Source organism: Sarcophilus harrisii, chromosome 2 (genome assembly GCF_902635505.1).
Source record: "Sarcophilus harrisii chromosome 2, mSarHar1.11, whole genome shotgun sequence".
Lineage (NCBI taxonomy): Eukaryota > Metazoa > Chordata > Mammalia > Dasyuromorphia > Dasyuridae > Sarcophilus > Sarcophilus harrisii.
Genome location: NC_045427.1, coordinates 243842432 through 243861402, shown reverse-complemented (window position 1 = coordinate 243861402; position 18971 = coordinate 243842432). Strand labels below are relative to the sequence as shown.

Sequence of the window (18971 nt, the reverse complement as noted above, 5' to 3'; positions counted from 1 at the left end):
TAGCTGCCCCTGGAACGATTAATTTTCTTGCCACGCCTTCGCTTCCTCGGCCGTGTTGTTTACAAAGTATCCTTTTTAAAGACCCATCATGTGTGGGCCACCAACTTTGTGGTCCTAGGCTGGTGTTTCCCATTCCGTTTCCATAGCACCGGAAGCAAAGCTGTTGATTGGTTCCCACTCCCTGAGGAGCCTCCAGGAGGGTGGGGCACGTCAAATTCTCATAGCCTGGCAGGAGAGACCTGAAGCTCCTCAGAAGGAGCTGTCAAGGACTCCTGAGGCAGCCTTGTTACCCAGGCTCAGCCTTTGGTGCATCTTGTGCCTGAGACTTCATTCAGACCCTTGAAGCACATAGTAAGGAACACTCAGCAATAAAGACACGGAGGGAATCGGACTCTTCGGAGCTGGACTTATCTGCCAGGAAGACTTGGGTTTTTCCTTCTGTCAACAGGCCTAAGATAGGGGCAGGTTTCGGAATCCCGGGCCAGAAGCCTGGGCTTTCTGTGAAGTCTATCCTTCCAGTAATCAGGTTCAGAGAAGGAAAGCATTCCGGCCAGGACTTTTGGCAGCAGCCCCCGCCCCAGCTCCTCTTCTTTGTCGTTGGTAACAAAAGACTAAAAGGCACAGGAAAAGCACTCAGGTTTACCCAGTTTAGCCACAGACAGATAAGGAAAACTGATTGTCTTTGTCAAAAGAGAAGCAGCATGAACAAAATGAACTCTCCAGTGTGTTCTCTTAATGAAGTTTTCATAGAGTCCCCATTTACAGGGGGAATTAGGTTATAATCCTTTCCTTATCAGCTTCCCTTCCTGTCCAATAACATAAAGGGAACTCCCCCACAAGCACAGACACCTCCGCTGTCTCTCTGAAATCCTAACTGCCAGACCCAGGGCATGATAGGTGTGACAGGGACCAGCAAACCAGTCTGCATGGAAATTAGGCAGATTGGGAGGGATGCAGAATTCTCGGAAGTTTCTGATCATGGTGTGAGAAGATTTCAGAATACAGTATTCTTCAGGAGAAGTGCTAAGAAGATGACCTGGACAAACATTTTCAAGGAAGCACACCCACCTTAAAGCACTAAAGACACACAAGGCATCCTCAGCATCATCTTAAAGTGGGTCTCAGAGTTCCCAACAGTTGTAGATATTTATCCTTACTTTGCAGGGTTTAGAAGGAGATGTTTTTCAGATAGGGAGAGAGAAGCAGGAGTCACAAAAGTCAGTCTGGTATTTTTCTTGGTTCCACAGCTACAGGACTTCAGCACTATCTTATATTTAGAGGTTCATAATTTTAGAGCTGGAAAGGACCCTAAACATGTGGTTAGTTCAGTGCCCATATTTTATAGTTGAAGAAGGATATTTTCCCTTCTCCATATCATAATTTTGATTCTCCAAGAGATAAAAATTGATATCATCTTGTATTTGGCCAGATCTGCCTTAAATCCTCCCTCCCTTCTCTCTCTCTCTCTCTCTCTCTCTCTCTCTCTCTCTCTCCCCTTCCCTCCCTCCCTCATTCCTTGAAAACATACAGTCATCATTCCTTGATTTCTTGTGGAGAAACACAGACTTTTTTTTCTTTTTTTTTCCCCCAAAAATGCAATGGGGACTAGACTCTCTTCACTGAGGAGAGCTCTGAGTTCTACTGTCAGCTGCCTTCGCTCAGAAAGGTAGCTCAGAAAGTTCCTAATAAGACACATCCATATTTTGGTAGCACCTAGGTGGATCTGTGAGTAGAATGCTGAGCCTAGAGTCAGGAAAATGAGTCTTCCTGAATTCAGAACTGTCCACCAATACTTCCTAGCTGTGGGACTCTGAACAAGTCACTTAATCCTGCTTGCCTCAGTTTCCTCATCTGTAAAATGAGCTGGAGAAGGAAAGTCATTTGGAAACCCCAAATGGTGTCACAAGGAATCAGACATAATAGAAATGACTAAACAACAACAGCAACAAAAGTATGTTGCCTAATAGAAGCAGCATAGAATTATTAAGGCGTACTATCCTTTCCTGGATAGTGAATTCCACTAGCAATGGGATCTCTCTAGATAGCTCAGCTTCCTCCTTGCCTAAACTATTTTTTCCAAGTCAGACCAACGCTTTACACATTCAGGAAAGGTGAGAACACATCTCTGCTCCTGAAGTTGGCCTTGTGCATCAATCATCTTTATTCTTTATTAGGTGTGATTTACACAGTGGAGGACAGTGAGAATTTGCTTGGTTTAGCAGGTTTAAGTTCAAGTAGCAACACAAAGGCAACTTTAAATCACCTTTGGCTTTGTTCTCTTACTTTAATGTCCTGACTCCTTGGCCACCTGTCCAGAGAAACCCACTAGAAGAAAACATAGGGTAGATGTCATATAGAAGAATGACTTTATAAATTCCAGCCTGTCCCTGGGCTCACCTAGTTTATTTGCATTCAGATTTATTTTATGACCATCTGGGTTAGTATTTGACTCGTACTTGCTAAGGAGCTTCTCTGAAAGCCAGGGAAGTGTTGGGATCATTTCTTATTGCCTTTCTGTCCCAATAGCAGTCTGTCACTCAATGATAAAGGGTGGAGCTTTCAACCGCTGCTTCATCTCACTAAGGATTTAGAATTCCCTTGCCCAAGGCAGTAATGGGAAAAAAAATTAGTTCCAGAGGCACATTGGACCTTCTGATTGTTCAGCCACCCAGTCTTGTTAGCTATGTGATTGGTGTTGTGGCCAGTCTGGAGTCTGCCATTTTTGTATAGGATGTCAAACTTGTTCCCTTCAGAGTTGGTTTTGAAGCTGGGCCTTTATGCTTCTTTATGGAATGGCCAGATGACAGAAAGATTTTTTTTTACCACCTCCTTTGCCTTCTCCTCCACTCCCTTAGCCCCAGCTGAGACCATCCAGAAGCAATCCCAACTGCTTTATTATTCACTGGGGAGATGAAAATAACCAACTCTATTCAAATGAGGTGAAAGACCACCAAATCTTATCATTTGTCTCATCAGTGCCTACCAAAGTCCTCAAGCCTTACCATTTCCCCTTATTTTATACCTTCATTTGACCTATTAATACAATTGAAGAACTAGGGCTTAATTAGTTAAGACTTGCAACTACTTTGTAGCTGAATTTCCTTTTATATGGAGTTTCTCAATTCATGAGAGCAGAGAATGCTTCTACCTGTATTCCCAGTACCTAGCCTAATATTTGGCATAAAGTAGGGACTAAATTTTTTTTCATTCATTCTTTCAATAATAATTCATATTTATAGAGCATTATCCTTACAAAATATCTTAAGTTATATGATTACTATTTCCATTTTGCAGATGAGAAAACCAAAGTTCTTAGATGCCAAGAAACACATTCATCATCATGCTGCTGAAAAATGTCATAGACAGAATTTAAATCCAGATTTTCTGACTCAATCTATCACTCCATTTCCTATGCAGTGTGCCAAGTGACAATCTCTCTGTGCCTCGGTTTCTCAACTAAATTATGAAAATAATACATCCCTCACAAAGTTGTGAGGAAAGTCATTGGTAAACATTGAAGCACTATAACAGTATAAACTATTATTACTTCTCTAGTTTACCACAGATGGCATTCTCCTTTAAAGCCCCTTTGTTGCTTCCGGCCCATTGAATTGTTCACTAAATCCATTTGTTTCCTGACATACTTTCTGAAATGCTTAATTGGAGCTTTACCCCATCCCAAGTGAGCCAGGATGGAGCATGTGGATCCAGCTGGGGGAAGATTCTGTGAAGTAAGGAACACGAGAACCATCTTGGCAGAATCCCTGCTTGGAAAGCTCCATGAAGCATGAGAACAGCTTCTTGCATCTTTTCTCTCAAGCAGTGTTGATGTTTTTCCCCCCAGGAGTCTTTAAGGAAAGTAATTTCCTTTTATGCATCAAGAGGTAAAAGTGCTAAACTTGGAGTTGAGACCCAGGCTCAAATCCATGCTCCTGTCAGATATTTTGGTGGCTTTGTGACTCTGGGAGTTTTCCTTAACGTCTCTGATCCTCAGTTTCCTTACCTGTAAAATGGGTATAATATTACCTGCTTTTTGGACTGTTGTGAGAAAAGCACTTTAGTGCTTGGTAGGAACAAGAAAAATGATAACATCATCACTGTTGTGACTTCAGAGCTTGGGCTATGCTGCAAGTCCCTTTGAACTTGCAGGGAAGAAAATTTGGGTGTGCACTAACCTCTTGTCCTTGGTAAACTGGATTGAGCCTAAATGCAGGTTACAAGCAAACTGACTTTAGAATTTGAAAGTGGTTTTCTTTAAGAGTCAAACCATGTTGATTCCAAGCTAATACTAAGATTGTTGGATATGGTCATAACCCAGGAGTAGCAGGACCTTATAGAAAAGCTTTATGGTATCTTTTATTTCTAAAGCTTTACTACTTTAACTAGTAAGGCTATATAGACCCAAGAGAAGGAAAAAAAAATCAAAGTTCTGGTGTCCCTGAACTAAAACTACTAGGTTAGTTGCACATAGTAGGTACTTGAATAAATGCTTGTCAATTAAATAATTGATAGGAAAAAAAGTCTCATTTTTTTGTAAATAAATTTTATTAATATCCTTTGGGTTTGCTGCCTAAATTTCCATCTGTACTTCTCTTTTTCCCCTTCTCTGAGAGCCATCCAGTAATATTGTATTTTCTTTATAACTCCTTCATTACAGTTTGCCTTACACATAGCAGGTGCTTAATAAATGTATGTTGAATTGAATGAATGTTGTACTAGAAAGGGGATAGGTTTCTGACTTTTGGCCATCTGTATCTCCTTTTCCCCCTCTCCGAGAGCCATCCAATAATATTTCTGACTTTTTTGCAGTTACAGTTTCTGACTTTTGTGAAAATGACTCACTCTGATTATCCCCAGCTTTTCAGTTAAGACCCTAGTTTGGTACCCTGGGGATGCTATTAGCCATCCACATTTTGTTAACCTATAAAGTGCTACATAAATTTGAGTTACTTGTATTGTTGTTGTTTATGGGTTACTAACTGGATACCCAGCTCTGCCTGTACCCAGAACTAATGGAGATGAGATCTAATTTATTATAGAAACATATGCACATGAAGGGATTAAGAGTAATCCAAGAGAGAATATAATCCAGGTGTGTGTTATAGACTATGTACATATACTAGGAATTCAAAGACTAATTAGAGTGAGAAGATTAGTGAAAACTATAGCCATTTAGGAAGAAATAGCATTTAATTTAGGGGCACAATGGGACTGAAGTCTAGAAATCTCATGTTCCCTGAGTGCAAATCTGGATCCATACACTTACTAGCTGTGTGATTCTGAGCAAGTCACTTAACTCTGTTTGCCTCAATTTCTTCATCTGTAATATGAGCAAGAGAAGGAAATGGCAAACTATTCTAATGCCTTTGCCAAGAAAATACCAAGTAGAGTCATAAAAGAGTCAGATGTGACAAGAATACAATGACAAAAAGTATTATTATCCATATTTTTTAGATAGTGAAGCTGTTAAGTGACTTGTCCAGAGTCCACAAGTCAAAATCTGACTTCAGACTCACATTTTCTGATTCTAAAACTATTTCTCTTTCCATTAATTCACATTCTTGGCAATGGTGGAACATTGTGGGTTCTTGAGCTGAGAAGCAATACTAACAGCAGAGATTCATAGCTGCTACTGAGTTCTTAGACCCTTTTCTGTGTTTCTGTTCAATCTGTGTTTCTTTGACTTTCTCCCTCATTCATTCTCTGATTTATTGGTGCTGGAGCCATCCCCCTGAGGCCCACAGCCTCATCCGGATTCAGCTGACTGTGCCATCTTTGGAAACACTAAGTGAACATCAGCCCTAAGAGACCCTGAATGCTTCCTCTTTGGAAAGAATGAGCTCTTTAGAAATGAAATTGCTCCATGTATCTGAGAGGGAGAGAAAGAGTAGGGGTCCATGTTTAGCATGAATAATTAATATGCCTAAGCCTGGCTAAGAATATAAGCTAATATGATGCAATTGGAGATCTCCTGCTTATGCCTGAAATAACTATTGTTCTTTTGTATCCTTTTGTATTTCTGCCTTCAGCTGTCACAGGTTTAGGATTGATGTATGTCAGCTTTCAAATATTTCTTAGTCTGGTATCAGAGGAATATTCTGAAAATGTCCTGATAATAATACAGAATGATTCAAAAATTTCCACATTATTTCCCTAAGACTTGTTTTTCAGTTATTCAGTGATATACCATATTAGTGATGAGAGGAATAATAATACTTTGTATTTAAATCATGCTTTTAAAAAAATCTTTCAAGTGTTTTCTATTCTTGATCTCATTAGTGTACTGAGTGACAAATACTTGGATATTATAATTAACCCTATTTTGCAGAAGGGAAAATTGATACCCAGAAAGGTTAACTTGCAACATGGCCTAGTTGCAAGAGTCAGTGTAATGAAGAGACCCAGATCAAAATCTTCCCCTAAATGTTAATAAGCTGTGTGAACCTGGACAACAAATTTTATATAGAAGAGTCTATTTTCCAAATCTGTAAAATAGAGGGGCAATTCTATATCTGACAGGGTCATTATAAGGAATGTGCTTTCTTTATAAATGATTTACCTTTTCAACATAAAGTAGTTGAGATATAGAACCTAGGCTTTTGGCTTCCCAACATAGGACTTTATACTTATTTCTATCTTTCAATATTTTTCACTGAGAGAAATTGACTAAATAAATCACTTTTCAGGGAGAAAAAGGTTTATTTGGGGTTTTTTGTAAGTTAAGAATATAAAGGAATATGTACTCTTTGTATTTTAAGCAGGTCCATTTCCTTTGCTTCTTTTTACCAAAAACCAGCAAAGAAGACATTCTTGTCTGGCTGGTGTGGCTCTGTTTGTATTCCAAGGTAACCAAGACCTAAATGCGTACTTGTTCCAAATTTTGATGTTCTTACCCCCAAACTAGTCTATACTATGAAGTCCCCAGGCCTGAGGACAGAAGGGGAAAGCTCTCCAGAGTTTCTAGAGGTCAGTAAGAGGCTGGATCATTTCATTTCATAAAGCATCCACAAAAGGTCCCTCTAATGAGGCTCTCCTCAGTGCCAAGTTAGGAACACTATTTTGGGGACAGTTAGGTGGTGCAGTGGATAGAGTACCAGTCCTGGAGTCAGGAAAACCCGAGTTAAATCCCACCTCAGAGACTGACTAGCTGTGTGACTCAAGGAAGTCACTTAAACTTGATTGCTTCCTAAAAGAAAAAGTAATGCTCATTTGGAATTCCAATTCTGGACATTTCAATTTCAAACTGCTGAGAACAGGAAAAAAAAAATTCCTAAACCACATAAACCGAAAGGAGAGAGAGGCCTTTTCTTTGCCCTTAAAAACACTAAAATTGTTTTTTAAATTGTTCCCCAGACTCTGCTTTCTCTCATATTTTCCTTTCTCAACACCATGCCTAGAAGCTCCAGTGTCTAGGCCAAAGACGGGAATCAGGGAAGTTTAGGAAGTCCTGACATCCTTAGTGCCTTTCCCAATGGTATTGGATCAGAAATGGCAGCAGCTGCAGAGCTTCATGTTAAAATAAGACAGAAAAAAAAGGGGCAGAGTTTGGGTTGTTCTTTTTCTAGGTGCCTCACCCTTCCTCTGCCTATTGAAACTGCATTCAGCCTCCAAGGTCTGGTTCTGATGCTGTATCTTCCGTGAACTACAACCTTCCTTCTCGCTCTCTTCTCTGCAGTTCTCTCCCTCTGGGAACTCCTATAATATTTTGAGTAATAGTAGTAGAATGTTAGAGCTAGAAAGGAGCTTTCTGAGATCATGGAGTTCAACACTTTGAATTTAAAAAAGACTATGAGACCCAGAGTGGAAAATGGGATATGCCCAGGATTAATTAGCTCATTAATGGAAGATATGAGACTATAACCAAGACATCTTAATTCTGTGATCTTTTCATTAGTATATTGCTACCCAAGCTTCTCTAATAAATATATTTTATTTTATACTGTGGTTATACTATAACTACTTTTCTCCCTCCCTCTCTTCCTTCCTCCTTCCCTCCTTCTCTCCCTTCCTCCTTCTCTCCCTTCCTCCCTCCCTTCTTCCCTTCCCTCCAGCTAGATATCTTTCTTAAGGACTATGCATTAAACCAGGGGTCCTCAAACTTTTTAAATAGGGGGCCAGTTCACTGTCTCTCAGACTGTGGGAGGGCCAGACTAGTAAAAACAAAAACTTTGTTTTGTGGGCCTTTAAATAAAGAAACTTCATAGCCCTGGGTGAGGGGGAAAATCGTCCTCAGCTGCCGCATCTGGCCCATGAGCCGTAGTTTGGGGAACTCTGCAAAACCCAAGTCACTCTAGCTCTCACTGACTGGCCAACAATAAGTCCCAGGTCAAGCCCCAATTGGTCATTGTTTAGGCCCTGATTGACTTAGAATGAATATACATAACAGCTATTGTGACCAGAATATCCTGAGGGATCTTCCCTTCCCAGATGGGATTTGTAATATTCGCTCTAAAATGTAATGTCCTCTTGTTGGGTTTTCTTGGGGTCTCTGGGAGCAGCCTTCCTTTCAGTTCAGTAATCGCCACAAGTGCAGCCACGGCTTAAAGTCCAAATGCTTTATTATCTCCTTCAAAGTCTTGTCTCTTTTCCTGGGGCTTCGGCTAGCTTTCTTGGAGGCCTTCTGTAGTCTTGGTTCTGAGAGCTTGAGCTCCTGCCTCCTTTTCTGGCCTCTGAATCTCTCCGAATTCCAAAGGGTTTGTGTTTCAGCCTGCAGCCACCACAAAGGTGGACGATGGAATGAATCTTATCTCAGCCTCCGAGAGCTTCTAGTGTGCTTGTCTTCTCTGGCCCTAAGAGCTTCTTGCTTATATGCTCCACACTGAGTACACACCAATCATTATATCACTAGGAAACCATTATTTATTGTAGGATTAAGTCAATGCTAAACTAGATTTAACCATTGTCTCCTCAATTTCACTTAGTACCTTGTTTCAAGTTCTGGCCCATAACATCTCCTTGTAGGATTAAATCAATCACACTGAACCATGCTAAATTAGATAACTGTTGTCTCTATCAATTCCACTGACTTAGCACCTTGTAAGAATCCTTTGTTTTAAATTCAGAGTTCTGGCCCATAACAGGGATTTTTTTTTTAAACTAAGTAAAAGAGTCCATTTTTTTTGGCCCCAATTCCTACTTAGCCTTAATCACTGAATGAGCATTACTTCAGTCAAACTGAGACCTATCAAAGACTTTAGCTTAAAAAAGTCAAGATCTCCTACTGCATCCAGGGCCTCTCCAGTCATTCGGATTTATATCTGATCACTGGACCCAGATGGCTCTGGAGGAGAAAATGAGGCAGGAGACCTTGCCCAGCCCTCCTTCCTGAAATCCAATTCCCCTGCATGTCGTGACATTATACCCCTGATGTCATGGTCATCTTGGAGAGCAGAGGACAAACAACAATTACTCCATTAGACCAAAAGCTCCTTGAAGGCAAGGTCCATTGCTCTCTATCTATCTTCCAATGAATAAATCAGTGCCTTCCCTCCTTTAGGCTGCCCTGGGTTTCCGAACAGGGGAAGATAATTTTGGATCTAAGCAATCATTGCATATGGAGCTGAAGGGAACCACAGACATCATCTGTTCCTACCCTTTCATTTTATGGATAAGACACCAAATCCCAAAGTTCAGTCTTCCCAAGATCACACAAAAGCAAGTAGCAGAACCAGAATTCTAACCTGTCTTTTAATTGCAAATCCTGTGTTTTTTTACTTTGTGCCAAGCTGTGAATGCCAAATGGTATGCAAGGGACTCGTTTGTTCTCCACTATATTTCATTCATAATGCAAGATTCAATGTGTGTCCTAGGAGTTCACTTTTTCCCAGAGGTGCTGGCTTTAATTATAGTTGAGCTCTACCTACAGGGAAATGCTGCTTGCATTCTTATGTATTTCCATTGCCTTCCCTTCTTTGTTGATCTGAAAGAAGACTTGGCTGAGCTCACAGGGTAATGTAATCTTTCTTGGAGAAAATGAAAACGTATCACTGAATAGATAGTGATTTACTGTTGATGAAAGGCCTTGTCATGGTTGTGGGATATAAGGTTGGAGGTCAGTACATTTTAAACCCTGGACAGAGAAACATGGAAACATCAGCTAAAAGGCAAGTTGTATGTACATACGAAAAACAAAACTCTGGGATTTAGACCTAACAGGGAGCATAAAGATCATCTAGACCACCCCTTTCATTTTTCAGGTAAGGAAACTGAGACTTAGAAAGGAGAAACGAGTTGCCATACAGGTCACACAGCTAACAAATGGAGCCATGATGAAACTCTAAATCAGTGACTCTTGCCATTATACTGTGAAGCTTTCTAGGAATGAATTGGACAGCAATGAGTCCCTGAAGAAATCTCTGTAAGATACTCTGAATTACTTAATTTGTTCTTAAATCCATTTATTTGTCTAGGAGAGATAACGATGACATAAACCCACAAGTGGTTTAGCAGAAGAGTTCAGGGGGAAGCTGGGGACCCTTGGCTTGGATCAGAAAGCTCAGCCCAACTGTCCCTGATGCTGTATTTCAGCTGGTTCTTGTGACTCAGAGTCCGTTTGAGAGCTTTCCCTTTGCACAGGGCATTCGTGAATAGTGATGTCTCGTGTCATTCTTAACAACATCATCACCATTCTCCCAGCCACCCAGATTTGACCCCCTTTCTGCCTCACACATATATCCAGACAGTTACTAGATAATGTTATGGATGCTTCTGCAACAAATTTCTCATTATCTCCCTCCCCAAATTCTACCTTAGTTCCTGCTCTTATTTCTTCTCACCTTTTAATTGGTTTCCCTGCCTCTGATCTTTCTTGTCTGATCCATTATCTACACTGTTTCCCTCTCCCCCACATTTCCCCAATATACAGCTATGATAATGTTACTCTTTTATTCAAAAACCTTCAATAGTTCCCTTTTTTTCTGCCAAATAATGTCTAAAAATCTTAATCTTTGTATCCAAGGTCTTCCATAGAAAGCTTCAAACCACCTTCCCATTCTGTCTTTCCTATACTCCTTCAAGACAAGCTAGAATCAAGTTGATGAAATAGTGGATAAAGTACTTGACTTAGAATCAGGAAATCTTGACTTCAAATACTGCCTGAGATATTAACTGGCCATTAGTAAATCACTTGAGTTCTGTTTGTCTCAGTTATCTCATCTATAAAATGGGAATAATAGCACCTACCTGACAGGATTGTTGTGATGATCAAATGAGTTAATGTATTTAAATTCACCTTAATCTGTTGAAGACCTGACTAATTTTAAAGACTAATTCAGATGCTACTATTTCCATGAAACTTTTTTTTTTAACCCTTTCCCCACTAGCTGAAAGTGAGTGTTCTTTTCTTTTATTTCTGAAAGCACTTTGTTGGATCTCTCTTTTGCACATATCTTATTCCTTTCTATCACAAATATTCATGTTACTATTCATTCGATAAACAAACTATTATTAAGTACCTTCTGTGTGCTAGGCATTGCTAAGCACAGGGAACATAAAAACAGAAAGTTTCTTCCTTTAGGGAACTTATGTTCTACTAAGGAAATAACATAAATACAGACTAAGAAAAATTGTGAGGAAAATACTTATAACTGGGGGTTAAAAGTGCTCAGTGATAATTACTCACTTTTGAAGGTAACCAGGGATTCTATTTTTTTTTTATTTATTTATTTTTATTTAATAGCCTTTTATTTACAGGATATATACATGGGTAACTTTACAGCATTAACAATTGCCATACCTCTTGTTCCAATTTTTCACCTCTTACCCCCACCCCCACCCCCTCCCCTAGATGGCAGGATGACCAGTAGATGTTAAATATATTAAAATATAAATTAGATACACAATAAGTATACATGACCAAAACGTTATTTTGCTGTACAAAAAGAATCAGACTCTGAAATATTGTACAATTAGCTTGTGAAGGAAATCAAAGATGCAGGTGTGCATAAATATAGGGATTGGGAATTCAATGTAATGGTTTTTAGTCATCACCCAGAGTTCTTTCTCTGGGAGTAGCTAGTTCAGTTCATTACTGCTCCATTAGAAATGATTTGGTTGATCTCGCTGCTGAGGATGGACTGGTCCATCAGAACTGGTCATCATATAGTATTGTTGTTGAAGTATATAATGATCTCCTGAAGGTAACCAGGGATTCTAAAAGGCCAATTCAGACATAAGGACATAACCCAGGATGCAGGAAATGAAGTACAATTGACAAGTAGAGAGTGAATCTTATATTGCAAACCTGGGTAAATTTTCAGAAACATGGTGGTCATCCTGAAAGAAACTTGAAATTTGGGTAGGTTGGTGACACTGGGGAATGGAGAAAGACAAGGAGTTCTGTTTTAGAATTATTGAATTTGAAATAACTTTGAAATATTCAGGTAAAAATGTTCAAAAATTAGCTGGTGATATGGACCCAAAACTCTGGGTAGAGACTGATGTTGGATAAAGATCTGAGAATCATCTGCGTAAGAATGATCATTGAACCAAGAGGATGTGATGAGATCACCAAGAAAGAGAGGGTAGAGAAAGAAGTGGATTCTGAACAGGGGGATACCCAAAAGTAGAGTTGGGACATAGATGAGGTTTCAGCAAACAAAACTGAGGAGTGCCTTGACATATAAAAAAGAACTAAGAGAGTTTCACAAAAACCAGAGAGGAGACAGTATCCAAGAAGAGAGGGAAATCAATTATTTCAAATATTCTAAAAATATTTTTTTTAAAAAGGATAAGGACTGAAGAAAAACTATCAAACTGGTCATTTTACACCATTGATAATTCTGAATATAGTGGTTTCAGTTCTCTTACTGCCCTTCAGTCTGAGAACAGGGCCTTTTTTCATACTTTTTAAAAAATCTTAACTTCCCACCACAGGGCCTGTACTCTTACTTCAGAACATATATTGTGGTATAGTTTTGAAATCCTTTGATGGAGTGAATTTCTTAAACTTCAAGTACTTTCTTTAAAAATAACAAACATTTGAGTGTTATTTCTGAGTTATAAAGCCAAAGGCATTATGTGAACCATTCTGAAAAACTGAAATAACTATTATTTCTCTTTTTTTTTCATTTTCCTGTTTTTTCTGGGTCTCTCTTGCTGTTATCATCAGTAGAACCTTCACAAAATCTCTCTGGTATTCAGGATCTTCTATGCCTTTGGTAGGGGAAAATAAAGACCTTTTGGTATTATTTTCTTTTGAAGTAATTCAAAAAAGAGAAGTAAACTAAAGGAACTCTACCTTAATAGCTCCTCACTTTCACCTCTAGGAATCCCTTGCTTCATTCAAAGGTAGGCTCAAAAACAAAAACTGAAGGCCTTTCCTAATCCCCTTCCCATTGTTAGTATTTCCCTAATCAAGACATTACTTACTTTATATTTATCCTGTCTATATTTTTGTCTATTTCCTACTTAACTATTTCCCAAAAATAGAAGATAGGTTCCTTAAAAGGAAGAATGATTTTCACTTTTGACTTAGTATCCACATTGGCATAAGCAAACATCAAATAAATGCTTGTTAAATTAAATTGAAGAAAAAGAAAAATTGAAAAGAGAAACTAGAACTTGAAATTATCTGGAGAAGAAAGAAAGAAAGAAAGAAAGAAAGAAAGAAAGAAAGAAAGAAAGAAAGAAAGAAAGAAAGAAAGAAAGAAAGAAAGAGAGAGAGAGAGAGAGAGAAAGAAGAAAGAAAGAAAGAAAGAAAGAAAGAAAGAAAGAAAGAAAGAAAGAAAGAAAGAAAGAAAGAAAGACCAAACAAACAGGATGATTTTGAAAGCTACAGGTTGATCTTATTATATTCTTCTTAGTAATTACGATTTTTTCTTTCTTTTCTGTTATGTTTTGAGTTCTGATTTGTTTCCCAAACCCCAAAATAGACAATATATGTAGAATCATACAATACATACTTCTACATATCAGTTCTTTCTCTGGAAATGAATAGCATTTTCCTTCATAAGTCTTTCCTACTTGATTTGAATGATCATATTACTCAGAGTAGCTTAATCATTCAGTTATTCTTTGAACAATACTGCTGTGTGTGCCATTCTCTTCCTTCTATTCATTTCATTCTGCTTTATTTCATGCATGTCTTCCCATGTTTTTGTAAAATCAACCTGCCCATTATTTCTATCAAATAGTATTCTATCAAAATCAAATACTACAACTTAAATCAGTCATTTCCCAATGATGGGCATCCCTTCAAATTTCCAATTCTTTGCCACCACCAAGAGAGTTGCTATAAAAATAATAGAATACATAGGTTCTTTTCCTTTTTCCCTGATCATGTTGGGAAACAGACCTGATAGTGGTATTGTTGGGCCAAAAGGTATATCCAGTTTTACAACTCTTTGGGCATGATTCCAAATTTTTCTTCAAAATGGTTAGACAATTTACAATCCCACCAACAGTATATATTAGTGTTCCACTTTTTCCACATCCCCTCCAGCATTTGTCATTTTCCCCTTTTTTCATTTTAGCCAATGTGATAGGTATGAGATGGTATCTCAGATTGTTTTAATTTGTATTTCTCTAATCAATCTGATTTAATGCATTTTTTCATATGACTATATACAGCTTTGACTTCTTATTCTAAGAGCTATCTGTTCATATCCTTTGACCATATATCAACTGGGGGAATGACTCAGATCCTTATAAATTTGATTCAATTCTCTATATTTATTATATACTTTAAAGGAAAAGAAAGCTATGTGTAGAAACTTACAATTTTATGTACAATCCTCTTTTTCTCTTCTACTAAATATATACAAATGTCCACTTAATTTGTTCATTGTCAAGTTCAGAATAAAAACAAAACAATAAAATAATTTTGAGGAAAAAAATCTTTGAAAATATAGAAAGAATAAATGAAAATATATGTAAGTGAGCTAATTGACTCTGAATATACTGCTTAATTATTTTTCTTGTATATAATCTATCAGCATAGCTTGTTGCTTTATTTTGGTTAAGAAAATTGAGGGCAAATCTTTCAAGCCTTCTAGGTTGTATTTCTGGGTTCACTTACTGTCAGGATAATTGTAGGGATCTCTCCATTGGGGAAGTTGGAGTAGAAAGAATGTAAGGTCCATTTTACCTTGGACATTCTGATTTTGAAAAGCTAATTTTCTTTTTTTTCCTTTTTAAATTTTTTTTTTTTCTGAGGCAAAGGGATTAAGTGACCTGCCCAGGGTCTCACAGCCAGGAAGTTGTAAGTGTCTGAGGCCAGATTTAAACTCTGATTCTCCTAGCTTTAGGGTTGCCCTGAAAAGCTAACTTTCTAACAACATAAAAAATAACAAAGCTATTTGGAAATCTGAATCATCATATTATCAATGAGACTATTAATAGGTTGAAGAATAGTTCCTAGTCTATATTGATAGAAGCTTCTTCACCAGTATTTCACCATGTGAAAGTAATCATGTCTAAACCCAAACATATATATATATATATATATATATATATATATTTGCTACAACACTTTATAGTTCCATAGCATTTTCTCATTTGTTGTCTCTCACTAGAGACAATAAACTTTTTAAGGAAAGCAAGATATATATATATATATATATATATATATATATATATATAAAATGCAATTTTAATGAGGAAACCACTTCAGAGCGGTGAAGAGACTTGCACACAGCCATGTATAAGATTCAAATCCAAGTGTTCTGACTTCAAATTTAGGACTCTTTCTACTGAGAGAATGTGCTGTATTATATGATTAGCTAAGTGCCAGTTGGTAAGCAAAGAAACTATGTGAGCTGACAGTTCAGAGGAGGAGAGAGCACTAAAGGTTAGAATGGTTTGGAAGATTTCCCAGGGAATATGAGCTATGGAGAGTGGTTTTAATTTGTCTCAGCAGAGAGTAGGAGTAATTATGTGAAAGAAGTTGCTACAAAATACAAGTTTTGTGCAGAAGTACAGTGAAAAAAAATTCTGGTGCTTGGAGGGGAGGAAAGGTTGAATTTTTCTCAAAGGTGAGATATTGTTACCAGGAAATTAAATCTTTTTCTGTCTGCTTGTGTAATGATAAAAACTAAATGTATATTATTTTAGTACCATGGCCAGCTCCCAGTCAGTTCTATCCTAGGGTCATCCTTAGGCAAAGTTCTAGTCTTATTAAGAGTTTCCTACTAGCAAAATACGACCACAAGAAATGGAAAACTTATTGGTAAAACTTTTGTAAATTTGTCTTAAATAGTAATGCTTTGGGTCATCCTGCCTTGGCATAATTAAAACACTTAATAGAATTACCAGACAACTATAGCTTTGAGTAGGATTTTACCTTTTGATGCTGCACCTTCCAGAAATGTGATTTGATTATGGCATATCCACATGGACTCCAGCTTTTTGAGGTGAAATTTTAAAAAGAAATCCTTGTGCTAGATTTGCTTAGAGATCAACAGAGAAATATTGGTAACGCTGTCCATTGCCATATTTCATGTTATTCAAGAAGTTCAGAAGAAATACAAGGTTTTAATCCAACTTTTCCCCAAATGCATTTGTGTATGACTGTTCCTCTCTAGGGACAGTTGCCAAATACATGTATGGCTCAGAAGTCCTTCAATAGAAATCTCATTAGCTTGCTTTTGTTGTAGCTATGATGTATTTTTCTGTCATATTATAAATGAATGATCCTGTTTCCTGGACTTTTCCATGTATCATCCTGTCTTCTCTGGAAATGAATCATTGTTGGTTGTATTCTAATTCTTGTTTAAGAGGATTGAGTTTACTGTGGGAAATGAGCAGTCCTGCTTCATGATAACTTTAATTACATTGTTAGTGTTGCCTCACATCAGGGAAAGTGAGCTGCTCCTTATAACATCCACTGAAAAGTAGAAGAAGGACTGAGTCACCTGAATGATGAAAAGGGAAGCCTGGCTTAATGTGATCTGCTTGATGACAAATGTTCTGATTAAAACTTGAGAGCCCCTGGATTCTTTAGAAAGACAAGGTTGTCTTGACTTTGAGTTGCTCAGTTCTGGTTCTGTTAGCATATGTGGCTTCCTTTCAGTCAAGCCTCATTCCCCAGCCCAGAGAGAAATCAGGACTTTTCCTAAAGATAGCTCAGTAATTTTTTTTGGTCAGAACCATTTGCCCAAAGCTTGATCCAGTTATAAAAGTATCTGGTGACTTTAGGCAATATTGGCAGCCAGTCCACATCACTCCAGACATGAATGAGCTGATGAATTTGAATATTCTTGCTGCCTAGGCTGTGTGATTCAATACTTAAAGCCAACATTCCCATCTATTGGTTTGAATTAACCAGTGGGGTCAAACTTGATGCCAGAATTCACTGGAGAACTTCTTAACTCTTTGCTTTGAGTGTGTCTGGCTTGGAGATGCATTAAGCATTCATTCTATCTACACTCTGAAGATGATGACAAGAAATGGAAGATTCTCAGCGTCCAGGGACTTCTCAGAGGTGACATGAGAGATACTGCTTAGAGAAAAAAGAGAGAGAATAACTATTATTAAACCCCTAACTTTTTGTTTCCAACAACCAGGTTATAAATTTTCAGTTTTAATTTATCAGTGCATTTCCTGGTCAACTTTTTTCTGTCAAACTATTTTTCTGGGTTTTGTACCTGTTTTACATTAGCTCTGATCCTTTCACTAAGCTCACTTTGCCACATTTTCCTTTTGGCACAGATCTGATGTATGGTGTTGAACCACTGAAACCTCACCAAGGAATGGTAGAGTTTCACATAATCTATTCATGTGAATTCATATTCTTGAAATAGAACTGAATAGCTTCTCACTTTTCCCTCTCTTTTCTTGTAGTTGGTGGGCTTTGTGTACGCCTGTTATGTGGTCAGTGTCTTCACAGAGGAAGAAGATAGCTGTAAGTATTCATCTAAAGATTCTCCAATAGTGGGTTTTTGATAACAATCCATTTCTGAAGGCATTATATCCCACAGTGCTATCATAGAAAGCTTAAGTAAGAAGGAGAACAAAAGATATAAGAGGAATGAAAAAGAGGGAAAAGAAGAAAAAGAATAGATGAAATTATAAGGAAAAAGTAGAAAAGGAGAGGAATTGTGAAAGGAGAGGAAAAAATAGAATAGGAACAAGAAAAAAGAGAATATAGGAATTGGAGGTAAGAAGAAAGGGGGGGAATATTGAAGAAGAAAGAAGGAAAGGGATTGAGGGGAAAGAAAGGGTAGAAGGTAGGAGAAGAGAAGAAAGGAAAGGGGAAAAGAAAGGAAGAGGAAAGCAAACAAGAGGAGAAAAAGAAGAAGGGAGAGGGACAGATGAGAGAAGGGAAAGAAGGAAAGAAAAGTTGGGGTGGGAAAAAAAGAATGGTCAAGGAAGGAAAGAAAGGAAGGAAAAAAGTATAAAGTGGAGTGAAGAAGAGGAAAAGTGAGAGTAAGAGGGAGGAGATAAGGGGATGGGAAGGAGAATACAGGAGGGGAAAGGAGGAGAAGGATAAGGGGAAGAAAGAGATGGAGGGAAGGAGAGGGAAGAGAAGAGAAAAAGAGAGTATCCTAATTCAGAGGGAAAGGAAAGGGAGGCAAGAATAAAGAGAAAAGGAGGGAGATGGAAAAGGACAGGACAGGAAAGAAAAATAGTATTTTTTATCCTTATTTTGCAGCTGTGGCCAGCACTGACTATTAGCAAAGTCAGGCCTGACAATGAAAGTCTAAGCACTGACAATTCTTTTCCTATCCCCAGAACACTAACTTTTCCTGTTATGCAAAAGCTGATCTTTAGCCACTCTTGCTGGCTAGCAGTATAAAGAGACAAATAACCATTTGAACTGAGAACCCTTGGCCACTTGCATTTAAAATGAGAAAAAAAGCTTCAAAGGTTGTAGATGTTCATCTAGAAGGGAGCAGATGGCATCCAGAGAAATTGTTTTTCCTCCTTACATTCATAGATTTTTCAGACTTTCAATAATAGTGTCCTTCCAGGGCCATAGTGTTAACCAAAAATAAAAGGTAACTAAATGACAGCAAGAATTTAATAAATATATC

The 18971-nt window shown here is 38.0% G+C and overlaps 1 protein-coding gene across 3 annotated transcripts in view; it reads left to right on the top strand.

The window, feature by feature from the left end:
* The window catches only part of NKAIN4 (sodium/potassium transporting ATPase interacting 4), a 109519-nt gene that overhangs the window by 85700 nt on the left and 4848 nt on the right, over window positions 1–18971 (top strand). For all 3 annotated transcript variants that reach the window (XM_012539624.3, XM_012539623.3, XM_003757608.4), the window contains exon 5: window positions 17779–17839. In XM_012539624.3, the coding sequence (XP_012395078.1) occupies window positions 17779–17839 (61 nt within the window). The remainder of the gene's footprint in view (window positions 1–17778; window positions 17840–18971) is intronic.